Source organism: Sinocyclocheilus grahami, unplaced genomic scaffold (genome assembly GCF_001515645.1).
Source record: "Sinocyclocheilus grahami isolate Dianchi unplaced genomic scaffold, SAMN03320097.WGS_v1.1 scaffold231.1, whole genome shotgun sequence".
NCBI lineage: Eukaryota > Metazoa > Chordata > Actinopteri > Cypriniformes > Cyprinidae > Sinocyclocheilus > Sinocyclocheilus grahami.
In genome coordinates, this window is record NW_015505410.1 from 278,113 (window position 1) to 298,839 (window position 20,727).

At 38.1% G+C, this 20,727-nt stretch overlaps 1 protein-coding gene across 1 annotated transcript in view; it reads left to right on the top strand.

Moving 5' to 3' along the window:
• Nucleotides 1–20,512, top strand: part of LOC107597367 (mannosyl-oligosaccharide 1,2-alpha-mannosidase IB-like) — a 55,064-nt gene extending 34,552 nt beyond the window's left edge. The window contains exons 4-11 of the mRNA XM_016288387.1: nt 6,915–7,009; nt 7,700–7,823; nt 7,911–8,004; nt 13,311–13,426; nt 13,499–13,718; nt 13,995–14,167; nt 18,002–18,117; nt 18,503–20,512. Coding sequence (XP_016143873.1) covers nt 6,915–7,009; nt 7,700–7,823; nt 7,911–8,004; nt 13,311–13,426; nt 13,499–13,718; nt 13,995–14,167; nt 18,002–18,117; nt 18,503–18,635 — 1,071 coding nt within the window. The 3' untranslated portion in view covers nt 18,636–20,512. The remainder of the gene's footprint in view (nt 1–6,914; nt 7,010–7,699; nt 7,824–7,910; nt 8,005–13,310; nt 13,427–13,498; nt 13,719–13,994; nt 14,168–18,001; nt 18,118–18,502) is intronic.
• The last annotated feature ends 215 nt before the right edge of the window (nt 20,513–20,727 follow it).

Consider the following 20,727-nt stretch of genomic DNA (forward strand, 5'->3'; position numbering starts at 1 on the left):
AATAAATATAAGGAAAACTCGCCCACTCGATTTTGTAATATTCTTTAATTTTGTAGTCCGTATAAAAGGTGCATTTCTATTAAAGGCACGTCCATGTGGAGATGGCGAGTCAGCGTCGGCATTCGGCAACCTCATCTTTGCACCCGACACTGACTCAGAAAGCACTAGTTTATTAATAAATAATTAAAATGTCTTCTTTTCCCCCGACACCTTCATAATCACTTTGCCGGTGCTTTGAGGCAATTGCTTTATGAGCGAGCTTAAGCTCTAACCTACGTTTGCCTATATATTACCTATAGCCTATATTGAAGTATGGTTAATATATTATTATATTAATCAATTTAATATAACGTGCGACTAGTTGCCTAGAAAAAATCTTTAGTAGAGGGCAGGCCTACTTAGCACAAGGACGCTCTCAATTTTTTAAATAAAATGCTATAGCCTAATGACATTGCGAAAAGTGCGACAGCTGCAAATCATGTCGTTATTGCACTGCATGAGTTATGCATGCGTGAGGAGTCAAATGTTGTTGTTGTTTTAGCATCCTAATTAGATTATGAAGAATGATTTGTTAATCTTGTTTTCCCTTTAATACATACCTTCGGCAATATATTTGTCAATTACTTTCAAAAAGTGGTGGGGACAATATCGACCCTGGCAAAAAGTGGTGGGGACATGTCCCACCCGCAAATTACGCCTATGTCTCAAGATCATTTGGCTATCAGATGCGCTCTCTTCTCGGCTCAATCGGAGTACAGCTTACCTGCAGTCGTGAATGCAGTGATGGACAGCTGTCTTTCATCAGTCGGCTGTGTTTGGATTTCATGTGATTTCTCATTGTGGTGGTGATACTATGATAAATCAGTTTCACTAATTCATTTGATCAGAAGTAATTACATTTTGTCAGATCATTTAGATCAAAGTAAATCCAAACTTCGCGAGGCACATGACGACATTCTGTGATCAAATACTATCAACTTGTTAACACGCTCCACAGAGCCACCCAGTGCATTAGTTATAACTGCTTAGGATTGATCATGGATTCCCTGCATTTACGGCCAGCAAATCAACACACAGTCAAATTCGAATAGTGTTTTTATTATTCGAATAATAATTTCAGAACGAATGTTCGACTATTCGTGCGCACCCCTAATGTGCAGTGGTATTTTTGCGTAGACAACCCAAGGTTAAATCCAACTTACAACATTGTTTTCTTATCTAACCCCTACTTGTTTTTCTCTTTCTAGACATATACTACATCTTAGTTAACTGTATGTATATACATTGTTTTTTATTAAAAGAAATTAATACTTTTGTTCAGCAAGAAAACATTAAATTCATTAAACAGTAAAGAAATGTATATCACAAAAGATTTCTATTTCAAATAAATTATATTCTTTTGAACTTCCTATTCATTCAAGAATCCTGAGAAAATGTAGCATGGTTTCCTCAAAAATATTAAGCAGCACAGCTGTTTTTAAGATTGATGAAAATAAGAAGTGTTGCTGAATAAGAATGATTTCTAAAGGATCATGTGATAGATACTGCTGAAAGATACTTGCCTTCACGGGAATGCATTACATTTAAAATATATGTTCACATTTGTTAAATTAGTAAATTGTTCACATGTAGTCAAAAACCAAATGTGGGTCACTTTGCAAACAGCTGATACTTTTTTCTTTTAAAGAGGAATATCTAAAGAACAAATAATTTTAAAACTAGAAATGTATCTCATTTTTTTCTATCAACTAAAATTGCTTAGAACAGAGATGCCCATGCGGGCCCTAGTTTGAAAAAATAAAATAAAATAAAATCTTGTTTTTTTCAGAACATTTGACCAATTCTCGATTTTTTTGCAATTTTGAACCAGTCAAATTAAAAAATGTAACTACAACATGATTCAAATAACTTTTTCTTTATTAACCCTCTAGTTAAAGAAAATTCTATTCCAAGTGCACCACACATGAAGTTGTTAACATGATGTAAATGTTAAACAAATCACTTGTTAAATATATTTGCAGAAAAGATGCATGAACTACAACTACATCCTGTACAAATTTGTCTTATACAAGTTATATGTTTAGAAATAGGCTACAATGAAAATGCTTCAAAATATACCAATGTAATATAAAATACCAAAATATAACAATGTAATTCAAATTCAAAATGACTGACTTTATAGGCTACATAGAATCCAAAAATTGTACATTTTTAAACTGCACACTTGTAAATATATCTGTACATTCATTTAAACAGTTACATTTCTCTATATTTCTACTTCTGTATATAGTGCATTATTTAATTTTCTGTTTTGTTATATAAGTGTTATACTCCATCTCTACTGTGTAATTCCAATGTCTGCTGAACTAGTTTGCAATATGTCCACATACTTTCGTCTGCACTGGAAGCTCCTGTCACTAAGTCAAAAACCTTGTCTGTGTAAACATACTTGGTAATAAAGCTCTTTCTGACTTCTGAAGGTATAACACCAGTAGACCATTAACAATAAATGTTCTGTGAAAACAATGAACAGCAGCTTTCAGCCTGTCACCAATGATACAAACATGAAATAGGGACATACAGTAGTAGTTCTTTACAGGTTTTTATTCGATTGTGCTGCTTTTCCATTGTTTTTTCTATGTAAACATGGACCCTTTTGACTGTTGCGCTCTCGTCTCTTGAAGCAACTCATGCATGAAACAGCATTTTAAAAACACGGCGCTCAAGTTAAAAGAAGTTCACTCCCATCTTCTTGCATGTTTTACCTATTCCACTGCCCGCGTCTCATCTTTGTCAACACAAAAGTGCATTCTGTGTGAACTGCGCCTCGCAATATGAGCGTGTCACACGTGAGCGGTTAATCATGTGTGCCGACATGCGGTTGGATCGTTCTTTTCTCTTTACTGTTATCATTGGCATATTGTCAAAGTGTCTAATTCTGACGTTTGGTAATATTTCTATTCAAAATCGCGATTCCTCGATTTCTAAAAAATAAAATTGTGGCAAAACATTACATTCAAATTAATCGATAAAATCGGCCTGCCCTAGACCCGCGGGCCAAAGTTGGCCCGTGGTGACCTTTAATTTGACCCACCATGCCATATACGAGAAGATGGGACAAAATGCCGTTGATGCTAGGCCTGTCGCGATAATTGATAATGCCGCTGCCTCTGACATCTGGTCTGCTCTATATCTGTGTCTGAGGCAGGGCACACACACACACACACACACACACACAGAGACAGGGCAGACTGAGACAGGCGACCTGAGTGTGTGCGAACCTGCGTCTGTCCTTCAGGTCAAGTCATATTTTTGTGACGGTTTGCAATGAAATCTATATCTTTGTCGTAGTATCCTTTCAACATTTAAAGGGATTTCCCAATCTCTATGAAATGAAATCAGCTTCAGCGTTACCCAGGTGACACTTTGATCGTCTATTGAGCCTTATAAAGTGCCACTCAAAGTTAAATTAATTTCAGCAACACAGACTGGTTTAATGAGGACTACTCATAAAGATAGTTCCTTGCCGCCACCTACTGCCGTAAAAATGTAACGACATTTCCTGATGAAATTCCTGTGCAAACAAGCACAAGTGATATTGTCTCTGTTTGCCAGTACCTACCACTGTGAGAAGACTTTCAGTCTGACAAACCTGAACAAGTATAAAATGAGAAGCAAATTAACTGACTCTCACCTACATAATATCCTGACTTTGTCAGTTAAGTCAGCTACAGCCCAATTTGGAAAACATTTGAAAAATAAGGACCGGCTTCATGTCTCTCATTAGAGGTCACTGATTTTGCAAGCATATGGCTGTGTTGCTTTTATCTTGAATAGCTGTATTGGGTATTGAACTCTGTTGTACTATAAATTGGAGTGTTTCTGTGTTTTCATTGTACCATAAGTTTAATTGAACTATCAAACTTTGAAAATAAAACCGCATTAGTTAAGAAGATTACAGAGTAATGTTTTCATTTTATTAATTAATTTTTTTAATATTATGAACTCATAGATGATGGGAACCATGAAAACTTTAATTTTGATTGAATACAGTTTGGTATAATGCAGTGTTTATTTTCGGCCCATGGCCCTCAATCAAGTTTGATTTTTGGCCTTTCGTAGGAAAACGTTTGGCCACCTCTGGCATAGAACATACCTGTCTGAGTGCCATAAATATAGTTTTTCTAAAGTTGTCATGCCTGTAACTAAAAGTTTTCAAGATATTTGAATATCCTTTGGTTGAGTTGACATGGAATGACCCATCTGCCTTTTTTTCTTTGTTCCCAAAAATCTTTTCTTTTTACTGTAAATTGGCTTCTAATCTCAGGTGAAAATGTTCTTTTTTTTTTTTTTGTCTAAGAACCAGAGGCGTTTTCCCTGCTACAGCTTCATTTAATCTTCCGTCCTAAAAACACGATCAACCGCACCGCTCCCGCTCTGACATGAGCAACAGATCTTACCCTGTTTAGAGGAGTCTGGCTGTGAGTCATCAGCAAAAGATATTTTCAAGGCATTTTTGCTCAAAAGCACTTTGTAGGATGGCAGAGTTGTAGCCAGACAGTATCGCCGAAATTATGATGACACAGTACTGCTGTATAAAAAATTGATTGGTGCACATTTGACATTGACTCCTCTAATAATCTGCACTGTTGGAAAGGTGAAGTCGGTCTTTCTGTCTCTATGCAGATATGTTCATAAAGTGTCTAAATGGACTTGAGTATTCAAGAGATGCTTTTATCCAAAGCAGCTTATATTATTATTGCAGACACAAACCACCTTTTGGGGGAAGAAAATTGTCATCACTTACTCAACCTCATGACAAAAACATGTTGTTCAGTCATATTGTAACCTATCATGAAGGATAGGCTCGTCTTTGCTTTGAATGTGGCCATCTGCAGCAGTAGTTGTTGTTAAACTGCAGCTGTTGGAAAAGGTTGTCTCGACTCAAAATCTGAACTTTATGATGAGGCCAAACAAACCCCAGTGCATCATTTCTATTCGGACAGTTAGTGAGTAAACACATTCAGGTGTGTTGTTCATTGGGTATTTATTCTGTCTCAGATGTGTGTTCTCTCTCTCTCACTCTCTGTGTGTGTGTGTGTGTGTGTGTGTGTGTGTGTGTGTGTGTCAGTTCCTCTCTGCTGAGTTTGTGGACAGATTTTATCCCTTCAGTCAAGAGTCTGTAGCGTTAGTTAGGCTGCAGGGGTGAAATCTCACTAAACCCATCAAGAAGACCAAGTCTGGATCATATTTCACCTCAAAATGAAAAAAGAATATTGATTTGAGTAAAGAAAATGATGCATGTTTTAGAAACATAGGGTTTTTATTTATTTATTTTATTACATTGTGTCAGTTTGAAATATATCATTGAAAATCTTCACGTTTGCCCCAACAAATTCTCATTGGGGTGATTCAAATTCTTATTGAATCACCCCGTTGAAAAAGTATCACTATTGTAAAGTAAGTAAATACAGGTGCATCTGTGTTTTCTGAAGTCCACAGTCAACGCAGCCATCTACCAGGAAAGTTTAGAGCACTTCATGCTTCCTTCTGCTGACAAGCTTCATGGAGATGCTGATTTAATTTTCCAGCAGGACTTGGCACCTGCCCACACTGCCAAAAGCACCAAAAGCTGGTTTAATGACCATGGTGTTACTGTGCTTGATTGGCCTGCAAACTCGCCTGACCTGAACCCCATAGAGAATCTATGGGGTATTGTCAAGAGGAAGATGAGAGACACCAGACCCAACAATGCAGATGACCTGAAGGTCGCTATCAAAGCAACCTGGGCTTCCATACCACCTCAGCAGTGCCACAGGCTGATTGTCTCCATGCCACACCGCATTGATGCAGTAATTCATGCAAAAGGAGGCCCAACCAAGTATTGAGTACATGTACAGTAAATGAACATACTTTCCAGAAGGCCAACAATTCACTAAAAATGTTTTTTTTATTGGTCTTATGAAGTATTCTAATTTGTTGAGATAGTGAATTGGTGGGTTTTTGTTAAATGTGAGCCAAAATCATCACAATTAAAAGAACCAAAGACTTAAACTACTTCAGTCTGTGTGCATTGAATTTATTTAATACACAAGTTTCACAATTTGAGATGAATTACTGAAATAAATGAACTTTTCCACGACATTCTAATTTATTGAGATGCACTTGTATACACTACTGTTCAAAAGTTTTGGGGTTGGTAAAATATTTGTTTTTGAATGAAGTCTCTTATTCTCACCAGGGCTGCATTTGTGTGATTAGAAATACAGTAAAAATTTAATATTGTGAAATATTACAATTTGAAATAGTTTTCTCCAGTCTTCAGCGATCCTTCAGAAATCATTCTAATATGTGGATTTGGTGCACAAGAAGCATTTCTTACCAATGCTGAAAACATTTCTGCTTCGTAATATTTTGTGGAAACCTTACATTTTTTTATTTTATTTTCTCTAAAAACATCTTACAAGCAATTTATGAACAGTAATACACATTATTATTATTATTATAATTGTAAATTACATGTATGTTATTAAATTATTTAGATTTGTTAAAATGTATGGTATGTAAGTGTCATTGTAGTATTTGTCTATTGAATATAATTAAACTTTAATTATGCAGAACATTTTTACATTTAGATTTGAGATTTTTTAAGAAAAATAAATAAATCTTAATGGTCCGGAATAGGCTACACTTCCATTATTTAATTGTGTAATTATAATTGTTTTTGTTGTTTTTTCACACTGAATCAAAATGTAAAAAAGCCTCTGGCATATTTTTGTGTGATTTACCCCCAGTTTTTTTTTTTTTTTTTTTATTCCCTTGAGCTGACTTGATTCTTTTTGTTCACCTGTGTGCTTTGCCTTGTCTCCCTTGTTGTTCATAATTTATTTCTCTCCTCTGTATGTCTCTTTTAGGTTTTTAAGGTGAAGGCTGTCCAGCTGGCAGAAAAGCTGCTTCCTGCCTTCAACACCCCAACAGGCATCCCTTGGGCCATGGTCAATTTGAAGAGGTATGTTCCATACACAACTTCTCTTTCATGCCTTCGTCCTTTCAATTTTTTTTCTCTCTCTTTGCCTCTTTTTCCCATGCTGCCTGTCCTCCACTCATTGTCCTGATGGGGGCTGCCACATAATGGAAAGCTGTTAGACTTTGTGCATCTATGAAAGTCCCTGTGGCTTTCTTCCTGTTTAACTCGACTTTCCAAATAATTTCATTAGAATGAAATGAAAATGGCACAATTAATCTGCATAGTGCATTGTGAATGTACATTAAGGGTTTTTTGTGTTTGAGGAGGGAGGAGGGTCAAATCCAGCCTGACACAGCTTTTGTGAATTAATTAGGTGTTTAGATGAAATTGCTGAGGGAAAAAAACGACGCTGTTTTTTTAATCCCCATGCATGTAGAGCAGCCTCTCACGGTCTGCACACACACACACTAAGTGAATGCTGTGGATACATTCTGCATGGAAATGAGAAGTACAAGTAGAGCATAGAATATTGGACTTGACAGAGGAATGATGGGAATAATGGACGGTAGTGAATCTGTTTGGAGCGGGAATGAAGCAGTTTGACTTAAATGAGCTTGCTGTAATTCCTCATTGTCTACACGCTGCAAATGTATAAAGGTGGATGTTTGCTTTAGGCTAGCAAGGAACATACTATATGCAAATGTCGTGGGTGTTTTCTTATGTCTGTTTCAGTGGAGTGGGGCGTAACTGGGGCTGGGCTTCAGCTGGAAGCAGTATTCTGGCTGAGTTCGGGACGCTGCACATGGAGTTTGTGCACCTGACGTATCTGACTGGAAACCCTGCCTACTATCAGAAGGTATGCTTGGGTGTATGAGTGCTGTGTAACTGTGTTCGGCCCTTGTGTTTGTGTCCTGTTGTGAACTCTGTTTGTGTTCTGGTTTAGGTGATGCACATACGGAAACTGCTGGCTAAGATGGACAGACCCAACGGGCTTTACCCCAACTACCTGAACCCACGCACAGGACGCTGGGGCCAGCGTGAGTACCTCCCACTAACATCCTCTCTGCTGCAAAACCAACTCTCACTTTCCACAAAAGGCGTTTCGTGAATTCTCACACTGTATGAAAAGAGGGTTACAGACACCCACAACATGAACTTGATGCTATGATAGATTTTAAAAAAAACACTCAACTGCTAGGTGAAATTATGCTTTATAAGTAGATGGAAGAATTTCCTATTAGCACTGAATAAAATAGAATTTTCTCTGGACTCTGTCCACCATGAATTTTGTTTCTATAAACTTTTTTCTGGGACTACTTTATCCATGAATGATTCATGAAATGCTGCCTTAGATTTGGCCCTAAACAACAGATGTAGACAGTTTTGCTGTGTATTGTCTGGAAAAGGCTTTTAGTCAGGAGCATGCAAGTGAAGGTCAAGTATGCTAATATACTAGACTTAAAGTGTATCCAATATATATTTATCTGTTGTCCTAGTCTGGTTCGCAATTTACTGTATGGCAACATTTTGTGTTAAGTGTTAAGCCTTATTTCAATAAATAATTTATAATTTGTTGAATAAATTATATTGAATTTATAATTTTGCCGTAATTTCTGGAAATCCATTACAGCTATATAAAGCAGAACAATTGTTTTGGTTCTCAAGAAACATTTGCTATTATAAATGTTGAAAACAGTGGTGCTGCTTAAGATTTTTGTGGAAACCATGATATATTTGTTCAGGATTCTTTAATGAATAGAAAGTTCAAAAGAACAGCATTTATTTGGGGGGGGGGGGGTGACCACGACCACGACCACGACCACAACCACAGACTTGAAAGATAGTGTATATGATTAACAAATGTAAGATATAGCGACAACTTGGCAATCTGAAACTCTCTCACTGGTTCCGGCCAGGCAGGCTGTTCTTATTTTTGAGCCCTGTTTCGGTATTCTTATCGTAAGAGGAGATTCAGATCCAAAATATCACTCTGCGAAGCCTGTTTATAGACACAGATGATTTTCATAATCTCTCTGATTTATTATTCTATAAATGTGAAATACGACAAGTGGCAGCTTATCCTCATCTCCTCTCTGATCAATGAGCTTTAATAAAGATGGGATGTGAGGAAGTTTCTTTCTTTATATGTAATTAGTAATTATGTGTAGTGAAAACACTCCACTGTGTTTTAACCAACTCTTAATTACTGAAAGAGATGAATGTTTAATTAGTGCCCTTCGTATAAAGGCTAAACCTGATCAACCCTCTGCGAGCAAATACTCTCTCTCTCTCTCTCTCTCTCGCTCTCTCTCTCTCTCTCTCTCTCTCTCTCTCTCTCTCACACACACACACACACACGCAAAGACTAAGTTCCAGAAAAGTGTGATTGTGTGTGTGTGTCCAAAGGGGTAGAATGTAATTAAGGTGCACTAGAGATCTATTTTCTAAATGAAAATTCGGAGTGAGTGACAGGCCATTACAGCAGAGTATTATTCCCTCTCCCACACCTCATCTGCCCTGAGGACCCTTAAAGTGACATTTCCCAAAAAATTATGTTCTCTTGTCATTTATTCTCCCTCATTTTATTTCAAATGACTTTCTTTTGTGTGTTGAGCGCCAAAGAAGTTCAGAAAAATGTTCAAGCTGCTATTTTCGATACAATTAATGTGAATTTGGATCGTGTATCACAAGCAGCTTGGACATTGTTCTAAACATCTCCTTTTGTGTCCATTCAAGTAGGATGGGTGAGTAAATGATGACAGAACATTCATTTTTGTGTGAACTACACCTTTAAAGTTCTCTCTCCACATCTCTACAGCTTCACCTCCAGGGGCCTTTAGGTTTTAGATCCACATCTCCTCCTCAACCCGTCATTCTCTATCCATGACCTGGCCACTTTTTGTCGGCCAAGCCTCTCTGTAGATATCTCCTGCCTGGATCTTTGATTGTTACTCAAATCCACCCTCCACCCGATCAGTCTTTCCACTGCCACAACTTTTCTTTTTTCCTATGTCTCACTGCACATCAGCCCACACCATCTATGTATTAATCATCACCTTAATCATTGATAGTGTTTATTATTTTATTATATTTATTATGATTTCTTCCACCTTTCTTTCTGTGCTGCTCGAACACATTCGTCTCTTTTTCTGTACCTTTTTTTCTCCATTCCTTTTGCTGTCTCTGAGCAGCTTGTTTTCCTCTCTCTGTCGTTTTCAACCTGTCAAGATTCTCACACTGTCGAGATCCACACATTCTCTCTGAACTGTTTCTTCTTATTCTTCACATTTTTCTAGCTCTATCCAGATATAGTTATTGGTATTGCGTGCAAAGGCAAAAAATCAATAAAATCTTAACCCAACTCATCCTGCACTGTTTGTCCCTGGGGCATAAATGATACATATGTTTTTTCTTTTTTTCTTTCTTTCATTTTTCAATTTAAGGAGACATCTGAGCCATATCTGGGGACAAGAGACCTGGGCTCTTTTGAATTGGCACTGTAAGCAGTGCCTTAGCAACCACAGAATACCTTGACAACCACATGGCAACACTCTTGGAATTACCTGCAGCATTGTTTCAGCAGCTTTTGCACTGACAGTTTCTGCAGAAAATGTAAAAAAAAGAATTCCCTTCATATTCAAACATGTCCCACCTCTTGCGGCAGGACAGACTATTAAGAGTTACTTACAAGTGGTCTGTGATTGGACATCAGTCTCTCTCTCACTTTCTCTTCAGTTTTTTCCCCTACCTCTCATTTTTCCTTTCTGTTGAATAATTCATCTCAGCTTCTACATCTTGCCTCTACTAGGTCAGTCCCTCGCATCCATTAGCATAAAATACATCTTTTACTTTGTCTCAGTGTCTCTGTAAAGGATCTCTCATAAAGTGTTTCAGCCTCCTGCCTTGTTGCTGCCTCGTTGATATCTTTAGCTCTCACTCACTTTTTAAACCAGCTATTGCAAGAGGCAATTTTTAGCCGTGTCACTTGCTTGTTCACACCTCTCTCTTGTAAAACATCACCTCTGCATCTGTTCTCCACCCACAGTCTCCTCTAAAGACCTTCCAAAATGGCTTTTGGCAGTTCATCTCCTAAACGTTTACCCTGCTAGCTCTCTCTCAGCAGGCTGAACGCAGAACAGCTCGCTAACCTTGGCAGATATGAGCTGTGACAGTGCTAATGGGCTCCTCCCTCACTCGTCCATGATGCTATATACAACAAGTGTACAGTATACACTCCTCTGCCTCCTGCACATATCACGCTTCCTGTTCTCATTTGGAGTGGTGTCCTGTCTGTTCTCTAGATGGGTTAACAAGCTTTCATGTAAATCTGGTCACTCAGAGAGAGAGAATGTATAGATAGCTAGACAGACAGACAGACAGATAGACATAGATATGCATACAAACAGACAGATATTAGGCAGACAAACAGATAAATAGACAGATGTAGACATGGATAGTCAGGCAAACTGATGGATGGATGGACAGATGGGTAGATATAGACATACAGAGACAGATATTAGACAGACAAACAGAAACATACACCGATATTATAAATAGAAAGACCAGTGGATGGATGGACATACAGGGACAAACATCATAGATAAACAGACATAGAATATAACAGATAGATAGATAGATAGATAGATAGATAGATAGATAGGCTGACAGATATAGATCGAAAGACTGGGTGAATGGATACAGATGTCATAGATGCAAACATATAACATGGATGGATGGATATATAGACAGATTAGATAGATGAATGGACAGACATGTAGACGTATAGACAGACAGATATAGATATATAACATGGATGGATGGATGAACCGATAGAGAGACAAAGAAACTGCTAGATAGATACAGACATAGACATAAGATAGATAGACTCGAACTCTGATTGCCCACATGAGCACCATAATTCAATATCCGCTAAACGCGAAGCCATGGCTCCAACCTAGTGCCTCTTTTTTTTTTTATATTCTATGTTTGTGTCCACGTCTTCAATATTTCTGTCTTAATTTCTACAGATCCCTCCAACAAGTCAACACAGATTGTTTACATGTTCTGTTGTAGGTTCCCATTACGATCCATTAGTGGCACAAATGACTCCCAGCCTGTCAAACACTCACACTTTACACACACTCACTCTGCAGAGTCATTAGCTGGGTCAAAGTGGAACACACTATGGCTGTGTTTATAAGTGATTAGGTGTGTGCTGGTGTGTGTCCATGCTGTATAAACACCCACGAAAACACGCTCACTTGCGCATTTTTATTGTAATGAGGGTCGGCGTCAAGCCTGAATACACTTTTATAGCAGCATTCAGGCACATTAAAAGACTGCGCTTTGAACAGAGTAACCAAAACTGAGCAAGCAGAATAAACAATAAGAATCATAGCAGGCTTTTCTTGGCTCCAGTTGCATTTTCACAAAATTAGGAGTTTAGAAGTATCTAATTAGGCCAGTTTTGTCATTTTGAAGAATTTATTAAGCTCGCTTTACTCGACTTAATAACTATTGGAGTTATTCTCTCTTTTTTCTTTATTTTTTCTTATCCTCAGTAACTAACATTCAACAAGCTACAGGACTTTTTATAATTAATGTCACAACCATGATTTGCAGTTATTTAGGATGGAGCGTTCTCATTCTAGAAAGTGTTTGATTGGACAGAACTCTATGTAGTGCCTGATGATTCCCCAGTATTTTATTATTTTTTTTTCTATTTTTCTGGACGAGAAAGACTAAATCACATGCACTACCTTTCAAAAGTTTGGAGTTGGTATAATTTTTGTATGTTTTTGAAAGAAGTCTCTTATGCTCACCAAGGCTGCATTTATGTGATCAAAAATACAGTAAAAACAGTAATATTGTGAAATATTATAATTTAAAAGATATGTAGTATAATATTTAATAAGATATATTTTAAAAGCCATGACTGGAGTCATTACTCCAGTCTTCATTGTCACATGATTCTTCAGAAATCATTCTAATATGCTTATTTTATGCTCAAGAAACATTTCTTCTTATTATTATTATTATTGTTTTTTAAAACTGTTGTGCTGCTTAATATTTTGTGGAAAGTGTGATGCATTTTCTTTCCGGATTCTTTAATAGACAGAACAGTATTTGTTTGAAATAGTAAAGCTGTTTACAGACAAACTACAAAACTTTGGATCAGTTTAATGTGTCCTTGCTGAATACAATTATTAATGTCTTTCTTACTGAAAATAGTAAGTGTATATATCTAAAAAAAATAGTAGTGTATATCTACTAAAAGTGAATATTGTGAAAAGTCATTCTCCCCTCCCCTCGGCTTATCTTGTTTCTCTCTCTCGCTCTGCAGATCACACCTCGGTAGGTGGGTTGGGTGATAGTTTCTATGAGTACCTGTTGAAGGCCTGGCTAATGTCTGATAAAACAGACACAGAGGCACGCAAGACCTATGATGATGCCATCGAGGTGAGGGCTGCTGGTTGCCATGGCAATTTGTGTGTTGTTTCGTGCTGCATCTTTCTCTCTCTCTTCCTACAGGCTATCGAGCGCCACCTCATCCGGAAGTCCAACGGTGGCCTTACTTTCATCGGGGAGTGGAAAAACGGCCACTTGGAGCGTAAGATGGGTCACCTGACTTGCTTTGCTGGGGGCATGTTTGCTCTGGGGGCTGATGGGTCGCCAGATGATAAAGCTGGACACTATCTGCAGCTCGGAGCTGAGATTGCACACACCTGCCACGAAAGCTACGATCGCACTGGTTAGTGTATAAGAGGGGACAAGAGAGAGATGAAGGGTATAAAAAAACGCATTCGATCTTTGGGCTCATTTGTAGCATGGTTTTGTTGCCATGGTAACACTACAGGTTATTTTCAGAGTATGGCGTTTCTATTTCACACAACTTGACTGAAAGACATTGATGGATTGCAGCTCAGCCACAACAAGCTCTCAGACAGATAGTTTCTTAGATAGTTTATAGCACCATGTGAGCCTAATACTAATAGTACTAAACGCATAAACCTTTTATTGTTTGCAGTGCTGAAGCTCGGTCCAGAGGCCTTTAAGTTCGACAGTGGGCTGGAGGCAGTGGCTGTGAGACAGAATGAGAAATACTATATCCTGAGGCCTGAGGTCATCGAGACGTACTGGTACATGTGGAGATTTACCCACGACCCCAAATACAGGCAGTGGGGCTGGGAAGCTGTGCAGGTCAGCATCTCTCCATTCATACAGATTTGTTCATTCGATTACTTTTTTTTTTTTTTTTTTTTTTTTTTTTTTTTTTTACTGTAATATGTATCATTTAAAAAATCACTGTAGAGATTCCAATGGAGATTGTGGTTAATTGGAAAATCCATTTTTACTGGATAATGAATATTGGTTTTTTTATTTTTTTTTTTTTTTTTTTTTTTTTTTTTTTTTTTTTTACTGTAATATGTATCATTTAAAAAATCACTGTAGAGATTCCAATGGAGATTGTGGTTAATTGGAAAATCCATTTTTACTGGATAATGAATATTGGATGAATATCAAATTTATCGAATATCCTCAGAAAGGAGTGCCTACAACTAAATATTGGATGTTTTATTGTAGAAACTGCTTTCCAAGATTTTAGATTACTTTTGCCATCATATAATAGCGATAGCAATGGATAACAGCAATGATTTAAACCTTTAAAAGCCCCTTTTAAGTGCGCTTTCCTATAATAAAGGTCCCATCTATATTCTCATGTCAACTCTTAAAATAAATAGTTATCCATATTTCATACTCTGCATTTACAAAGTTGGGATGCCTGTATTCAATAAACATCACAACAGTGTTTCAACGTTGGCAAAAACTGTTGAGGTTTTGGATTGTTTTGTTGTTATTTATTTCAAACATAATAATCCGATTTTTCAAATCTGCCATTTATCGGCTATCAGCCATAGCATGACAAAAATGATCACTTTATTTAGTTTCAGCCAGAACTTCAATATCAGTGTAAGAGAAGAGTCTTTTTTTTAAGTGGTGCCTGTGCAAAAATCACCAGCACAAAGCTAGGGCACAAGCAGCACAAACAGGAGTTTGACTCACTTCTCCCAGGACTGGTATCTCCAGGCATCAGAGTTCAGCCGGATATCAGAGACAGAATAAGGTCAGACGGTGTGTACGGCACAGGATGTTCTTAGTACCTAAACCCATATCTCACCACTTTGATATCCATCTGTAGTCCCAGTCGCTCGATCTGTGGCATCTTTTTGCTGCTCGTAGTAGTCATGTACCTCTCCAACCGTATCTGTTTATCACTGTTTTTTAGATTTATTCTTCCCTCTATTTTCATGTCACTCTTATTCCGGCGAGACCTGGGCTGTGTTTTTTAGGGAATGTGTTTGTCTTTTTGTTTTTAGAACAGTTTCAAAGTGCTCTTGAGAATGAAGTGTCATTGGTTTCTCTCTGATTGGGTGTCATTGTTCTGCCGGTACAGTACTGTTTCACTGCAATTGGGCTTCTTTTGATGAGCCGCTGGGTGCCTGGGCTCTTTCTTTCCTTCCCTCCCTCATTTTCACTCTTCCCTTTTCTGTAAAAGGAGAAAGAGAGCAGAATAGAGCTCACTTGTTCCCAGTCACCAAAATTCCTTCGGCTTTTTTTCTTCTTCTAATTTTATCATTTTCTGTCTCCAGCTCTCTCTGCACCTATTTCTTTCCAGGATCTCAGGGTCTCACCGTCTCTTCTCTTTGCGTTCCTATCACTGTTCTTCGTGTAGATAAATGGTATTGTGTTTATCTGTTTGGCGTCCACTCTTATCTCCAGGATCGGTTTAGAGTTTCTCACCAGTTCTCACCATATCTCATGTGAAGTAAGATGGTCAGTTGGAGGATAAATTAATGGCTTTGGTTGGTATTTTTCGAATTCATAACAGTTTGGTTATTTGAACTGCTATAGCATTCACAGATATGTTGTTTTATGGTGGAAATGATGTAATTATGTCTAGGAATGATATTAACATTCAGACTGAATTAGCTGATAACCAATAAATGGCTGATATAGATGGCTAAACCAAGACCTTTGGGCAAACTTTGTCTTGTGATAAGCTTTGATTTGGCCCAACATGCCATGGAAAGGGAAAAATTTGGGGCATATCGTCAATTCATCAATTAGATTAAAAGTAATTTTTAAACATTTTCTTATAATATAGTTTGATAGATTGCAAAATTAAATTTTGGCTCACAGCCCTCAATTAAATTAGATTTTTGAAGTTTGGGCATCTCTGATTTATATAAAAATAAATAAATAAAATCCTAAAAAACTCAAATCCATTGTTTTAAATGCTACAAGTACATTTAGGCTTCATAACATTAGAAGGTATAGTATGGAAAAAATGGAAATTCATTTTGAGATTTGCTAAAGATTATACTTAACAGTGTTATTAAGTTAGCCTTTTTAAAGATATTAGATGATGCAAAGGCAATCTAAATGGAAAGTAGAGGAAATGAAGCTGCAAGTCTTGAGTGAATCTCTGTTGAATAGGTTAATTGAAAGCTGGATCAGGCCAGCTGCTGTTGCGTTATAACCATGTGAGGTGAGTCCTCAGTGTTGCAGCTGTTTCAAGCAGTTCTGCTCCAGGTAGGTGAGCACATCATGCCATGTTTTCCTGGCACAGATGGCTTGCATCACTCCTGCCTGCAGAGGCTGGAACAGCACTAATGGAGCATTATTGGTTCTTGGAGAACAGGGCCAGAAAAATAGAGCGGCTTCATACATATTCTATTTTTGGCTTGTCATCATTACTGCGAGTACACAGTCATGCATTGATTTGATTTGCAGTCATAAAGTGGTGATTAGGACACTTGATATAGCACATACTGGGGGAAGTCGTGGCCTAATGGTTAGAGAGTCGGACTCGTAACCCAAAGGTTGCGGGTTCGAGTCTCATACCTGCAGGGATTGTAGGTGGGGGGAGTGTACAGGGCTCTCTCCCACCTTCGATACCACGACTGAGGTGCCCTTGAGCAAGGCACCGAACCCCCAACTGCTTCCCGGGCGCCGCAGCATAAATGGCTGCCCACTGCTCCGGGTGTGTGTTCACGGTGTGTGTGTGTTCACGGCTGTGTGTGTGCACTTATGATAGGATAAATGCAGAGCACTAATTCCTAGTATGGGTCACCACATGTCACGTCACTTTGTTACTTACTGCATAGATGATCTTTCTGGGCTAAAGCACAGGAAATGGTACATCTGGAACTGAGCTAGCCTGAGTTACTCACCAGTTGGATGGTAACTTTATTAGAAACTGCAAGATATTATATGGTTTAATCGAATTTAAGCACAATAGTCTGGCCCTCACTGATGTAAGATATGCGCATAATTCAAATCAAAGACATAGTCATGATTCAAGCATTTTTTAACAACCATCAAACGTTCATCTAAGGTGCAGGGATTTTCTTATTTTCTCCAGAACATCACGTTTGTGAAGATATTTCTCACATTAAGCCGCTATAATGAATATATTAAGAACGAAAACATGTTTTACCAAATGGACCTTCACTATTTTTCACAAATTTGCAAGAAATAGTCAATTCAGTTGAAAAAGCCAAACAAAATAAACAATGTAGTTGTCATGGGGACAATATGTTGTTGTTATTATTATTATATATGTGATATTATATATACACTACCGTTCAAAGGTTTGGGGGTTGGTATGTTTTTTTTTTTAATGTTTTTGAAAAATATACAGTAAAAACAGTAATATCGTGAAATATTATTACAATTAAAATAACAGTTTTCTCTTTGAATATATTTTAAAATGTAATTTATTCCAGTGATGGCAAAGCTGAATTTTCAGCATCATTACTCCAGTCTTCAGTGTCACATGATCCTTCAGAAATCATTCTGATATGCTGATTTGGTGCTCAAGAAGCATTTCTAATTATTATCAATGCTGAAAACAGTTGTGCTGCTTAATTTATTTTATGCATCCTTGCTGAATAAGTATTCATTTCTTTCCAAAAAAAAAAAAGAACGAAAGCTCTTACTGACTCCAGACTTTCTCTGTATTTTCTGCAGGCTATAGATAAATATTGCCGAGTAAGTGGAGGATTCTCTGGTGTTAAAGATGTCTACTCCTCCAACCCCACCTACGATGACGTCCAGCAAAGCTTCTTCCTGGCTGAAACGCTCAAGTAAAAATAATTTCATTTACTAAAATACAATGTGCTGAAGCTCTGTTGCTATTGTAACACAAACCGTTTCAGTTCATTATGCTAATACACATTATTATTGAATATAAAACAATGTAATAATCCTCAGTTATTACTGTAATGATTAACATACCTATGCAACACATGGCTACACCTGTGAAAAACAGTGACTCTCAGCTAAACAACGTGGGATTTGCAAAGTACATTGGAGTGGAAAGACAGACAGCCATTACTGCCGCCTGCTGGTGTCATTGAAACACTGCAGTTTCCCATCACCAGATGTGTTTGAATTAGATGCATCAGATCCATGACCCAGTTTGGTATTAGTATCAACTTAAATGTATGAACCTTGTGTGTGTTTTTGTAGGTATCTCTATCTACTTTTCTCCAGCGATGAGCTGCTGCCTCTTGAGAACTGGGTGTTCAACACGGAGGCCCACCCTCTGCCCGTCCTGCACCTGGGCAACATCACCCTGCCTGGCAGCGAGACCCAGCGGTAAAGCGGACTCACCGGGGGGGCGTCCTCCCCCTCGCTTGCCCCTTTTCTATACGCCTCCCTCCTTGTGAAAGACAGAAGCTGCCAGTGCAAAGGAGAGGAGAGAACTGTACCCACCAACCACTGTCTCGTCCCGGTCTGTGAATCAAGGGACTGCAGTGAACGGATGGGACCAGAACAGACCGAACTCTCTTTATCTATGTCTCTCTCATATATTCTCTGAAGGACAGACTGCTGGATTAATCGTGTGTCTCTCTCTTGTGGCCGCTGGCCTGACATGTCCGTACACACTGTACACGCATTAGCGGACTAAATGACCTTCTGAAATGGAAGTGTGTTTCTCACTTGGGGAAGGATTTTAACAAGTAAATTCGTTCTTTTTTTTCCCTCTCTCTCCAATTTGGCGGCATTTCATATCATCGGCTGAGTGCTAAACCACTTCAAAATGATGGATTAATGGTTCTCTGACCAGACCGCCTTCAGAGTCTTTCTCTTTCTGAGCTGGGCTCCTGGAGATGCCAGATGTTGGATGTGACCTCCTGTGAAATCTTTCTCCAGCTGAGGCTGAATTTAGGCCAGAGGCCCCCAGGAATGTTCTTTTCTCCATAATTTCTCTAGATCTACAGTATCTACGATGTCTTTGTAAAGGTTAGCGGGTAAAAACAGACACATGCTGCTAATCGAACAGTTGCTGCCTGTGACACAGTCACCACCGTCATTCCAGAAACCTACGTTGTTCCATTCCCATCTTTTTTTTCTTTTTTTCCATCCATTGTGAATGCCCAGAATGTAATTCATACTGCATTCTGAAACATGGATGGGGCTGATGGTTGATTTTGCAACACAATGAATCAACGCTTGAAGTAACTGTAACTTGTGGGTAGGAGTCGCAGTGCTTTAGATGCCATTACCATTTGTTTTCATTTGTCGATTGTGCTGCTCTGTTAGACCAGACCAGATTCTTTCAACAGCCAAGATTTACCACTAATTGTAGCCAACAAGGTAGAGATTTTAGGTAGCCCTTTACAAGACACCCAGAGTAAATAAACACAAAAAAACAGTGCAAGGATTTTGAATACAATTGCATAACAACTAAACCTGTGATGTGTATGATGTTTTAGACTTGGGAATACTCCTGAACTGAGGTCAAAGACTTTTTTTTTGTCATTCCAGTTTCTGGATGCTTTCATTAGTCAAATGCATACCTCTGAATATTTCATGTGAGTTTTATATTTCACATGACTTATTCAGTCCTGGGCTGTAAACACTCTGGATGTCCCTGGACATGTTTTCTGAAACACGGTGATGGCAGACAGAGAAACAGATTTCTGATATCAGATGATTAAACACAACCTGCAGCCAACATTGAAGTATTTTCTTTGATTTTATTTATTCATGTTTTGGTTTAATTGACCTTTAATGAATATTGATTCAGTCTCTTTGGAAGATGTGCTCAGCCTTATGCTCTCAGACTCGTGTAAAATGGCTCATCCTCAGAAAAGTTCATGTAGTTAACCAGAGAAGGAAAAGCTAATTATTTTCTCATCTTGGGTAATGAAGAAACTGAGAATCAGTCTGTCAAAAAGACTTGAGGATCATTGATGGGATGCTGGGTGTCATCAATCAGCTCCCTTAATGGTCTGTCCTTTCAGTTCCTGTTTCTAAACCTCTCATCCCAGTCTGAGGGAGATGTGTCCTCTCCTCCCCTCTAGATGGCAGCAGCGGTGTCCGGCTGCTCCTGTACCTGTCATTTCTCTTCTTTTCTTTTCTCCCAGTAACATGACTGACTAATGGTGAGTGAAGCCCAGGCCAACACTCTTCCCTGTTGTTGCTGGGTGAGTTTTAACAAAGCTGTGTTCTGTATTTGTATTTTTACTGAACTGAACAAAAAAACACAATAATTGTAAATATGTTTAAAATGCCACACAAATTCAATAAAGATGAAAAAAGTGAAAGGAATAAAACAAAACAAGCTTTTATTGTCAAGTCTTTTCTCGCCGATTCATATAAAAGACTTGCAGTGGATTTTATAGATCAGTTTCATAGTTTCTCACAGTCATTGAAGACCTAGAGAGATCAGACCTAGAGATTCTTAG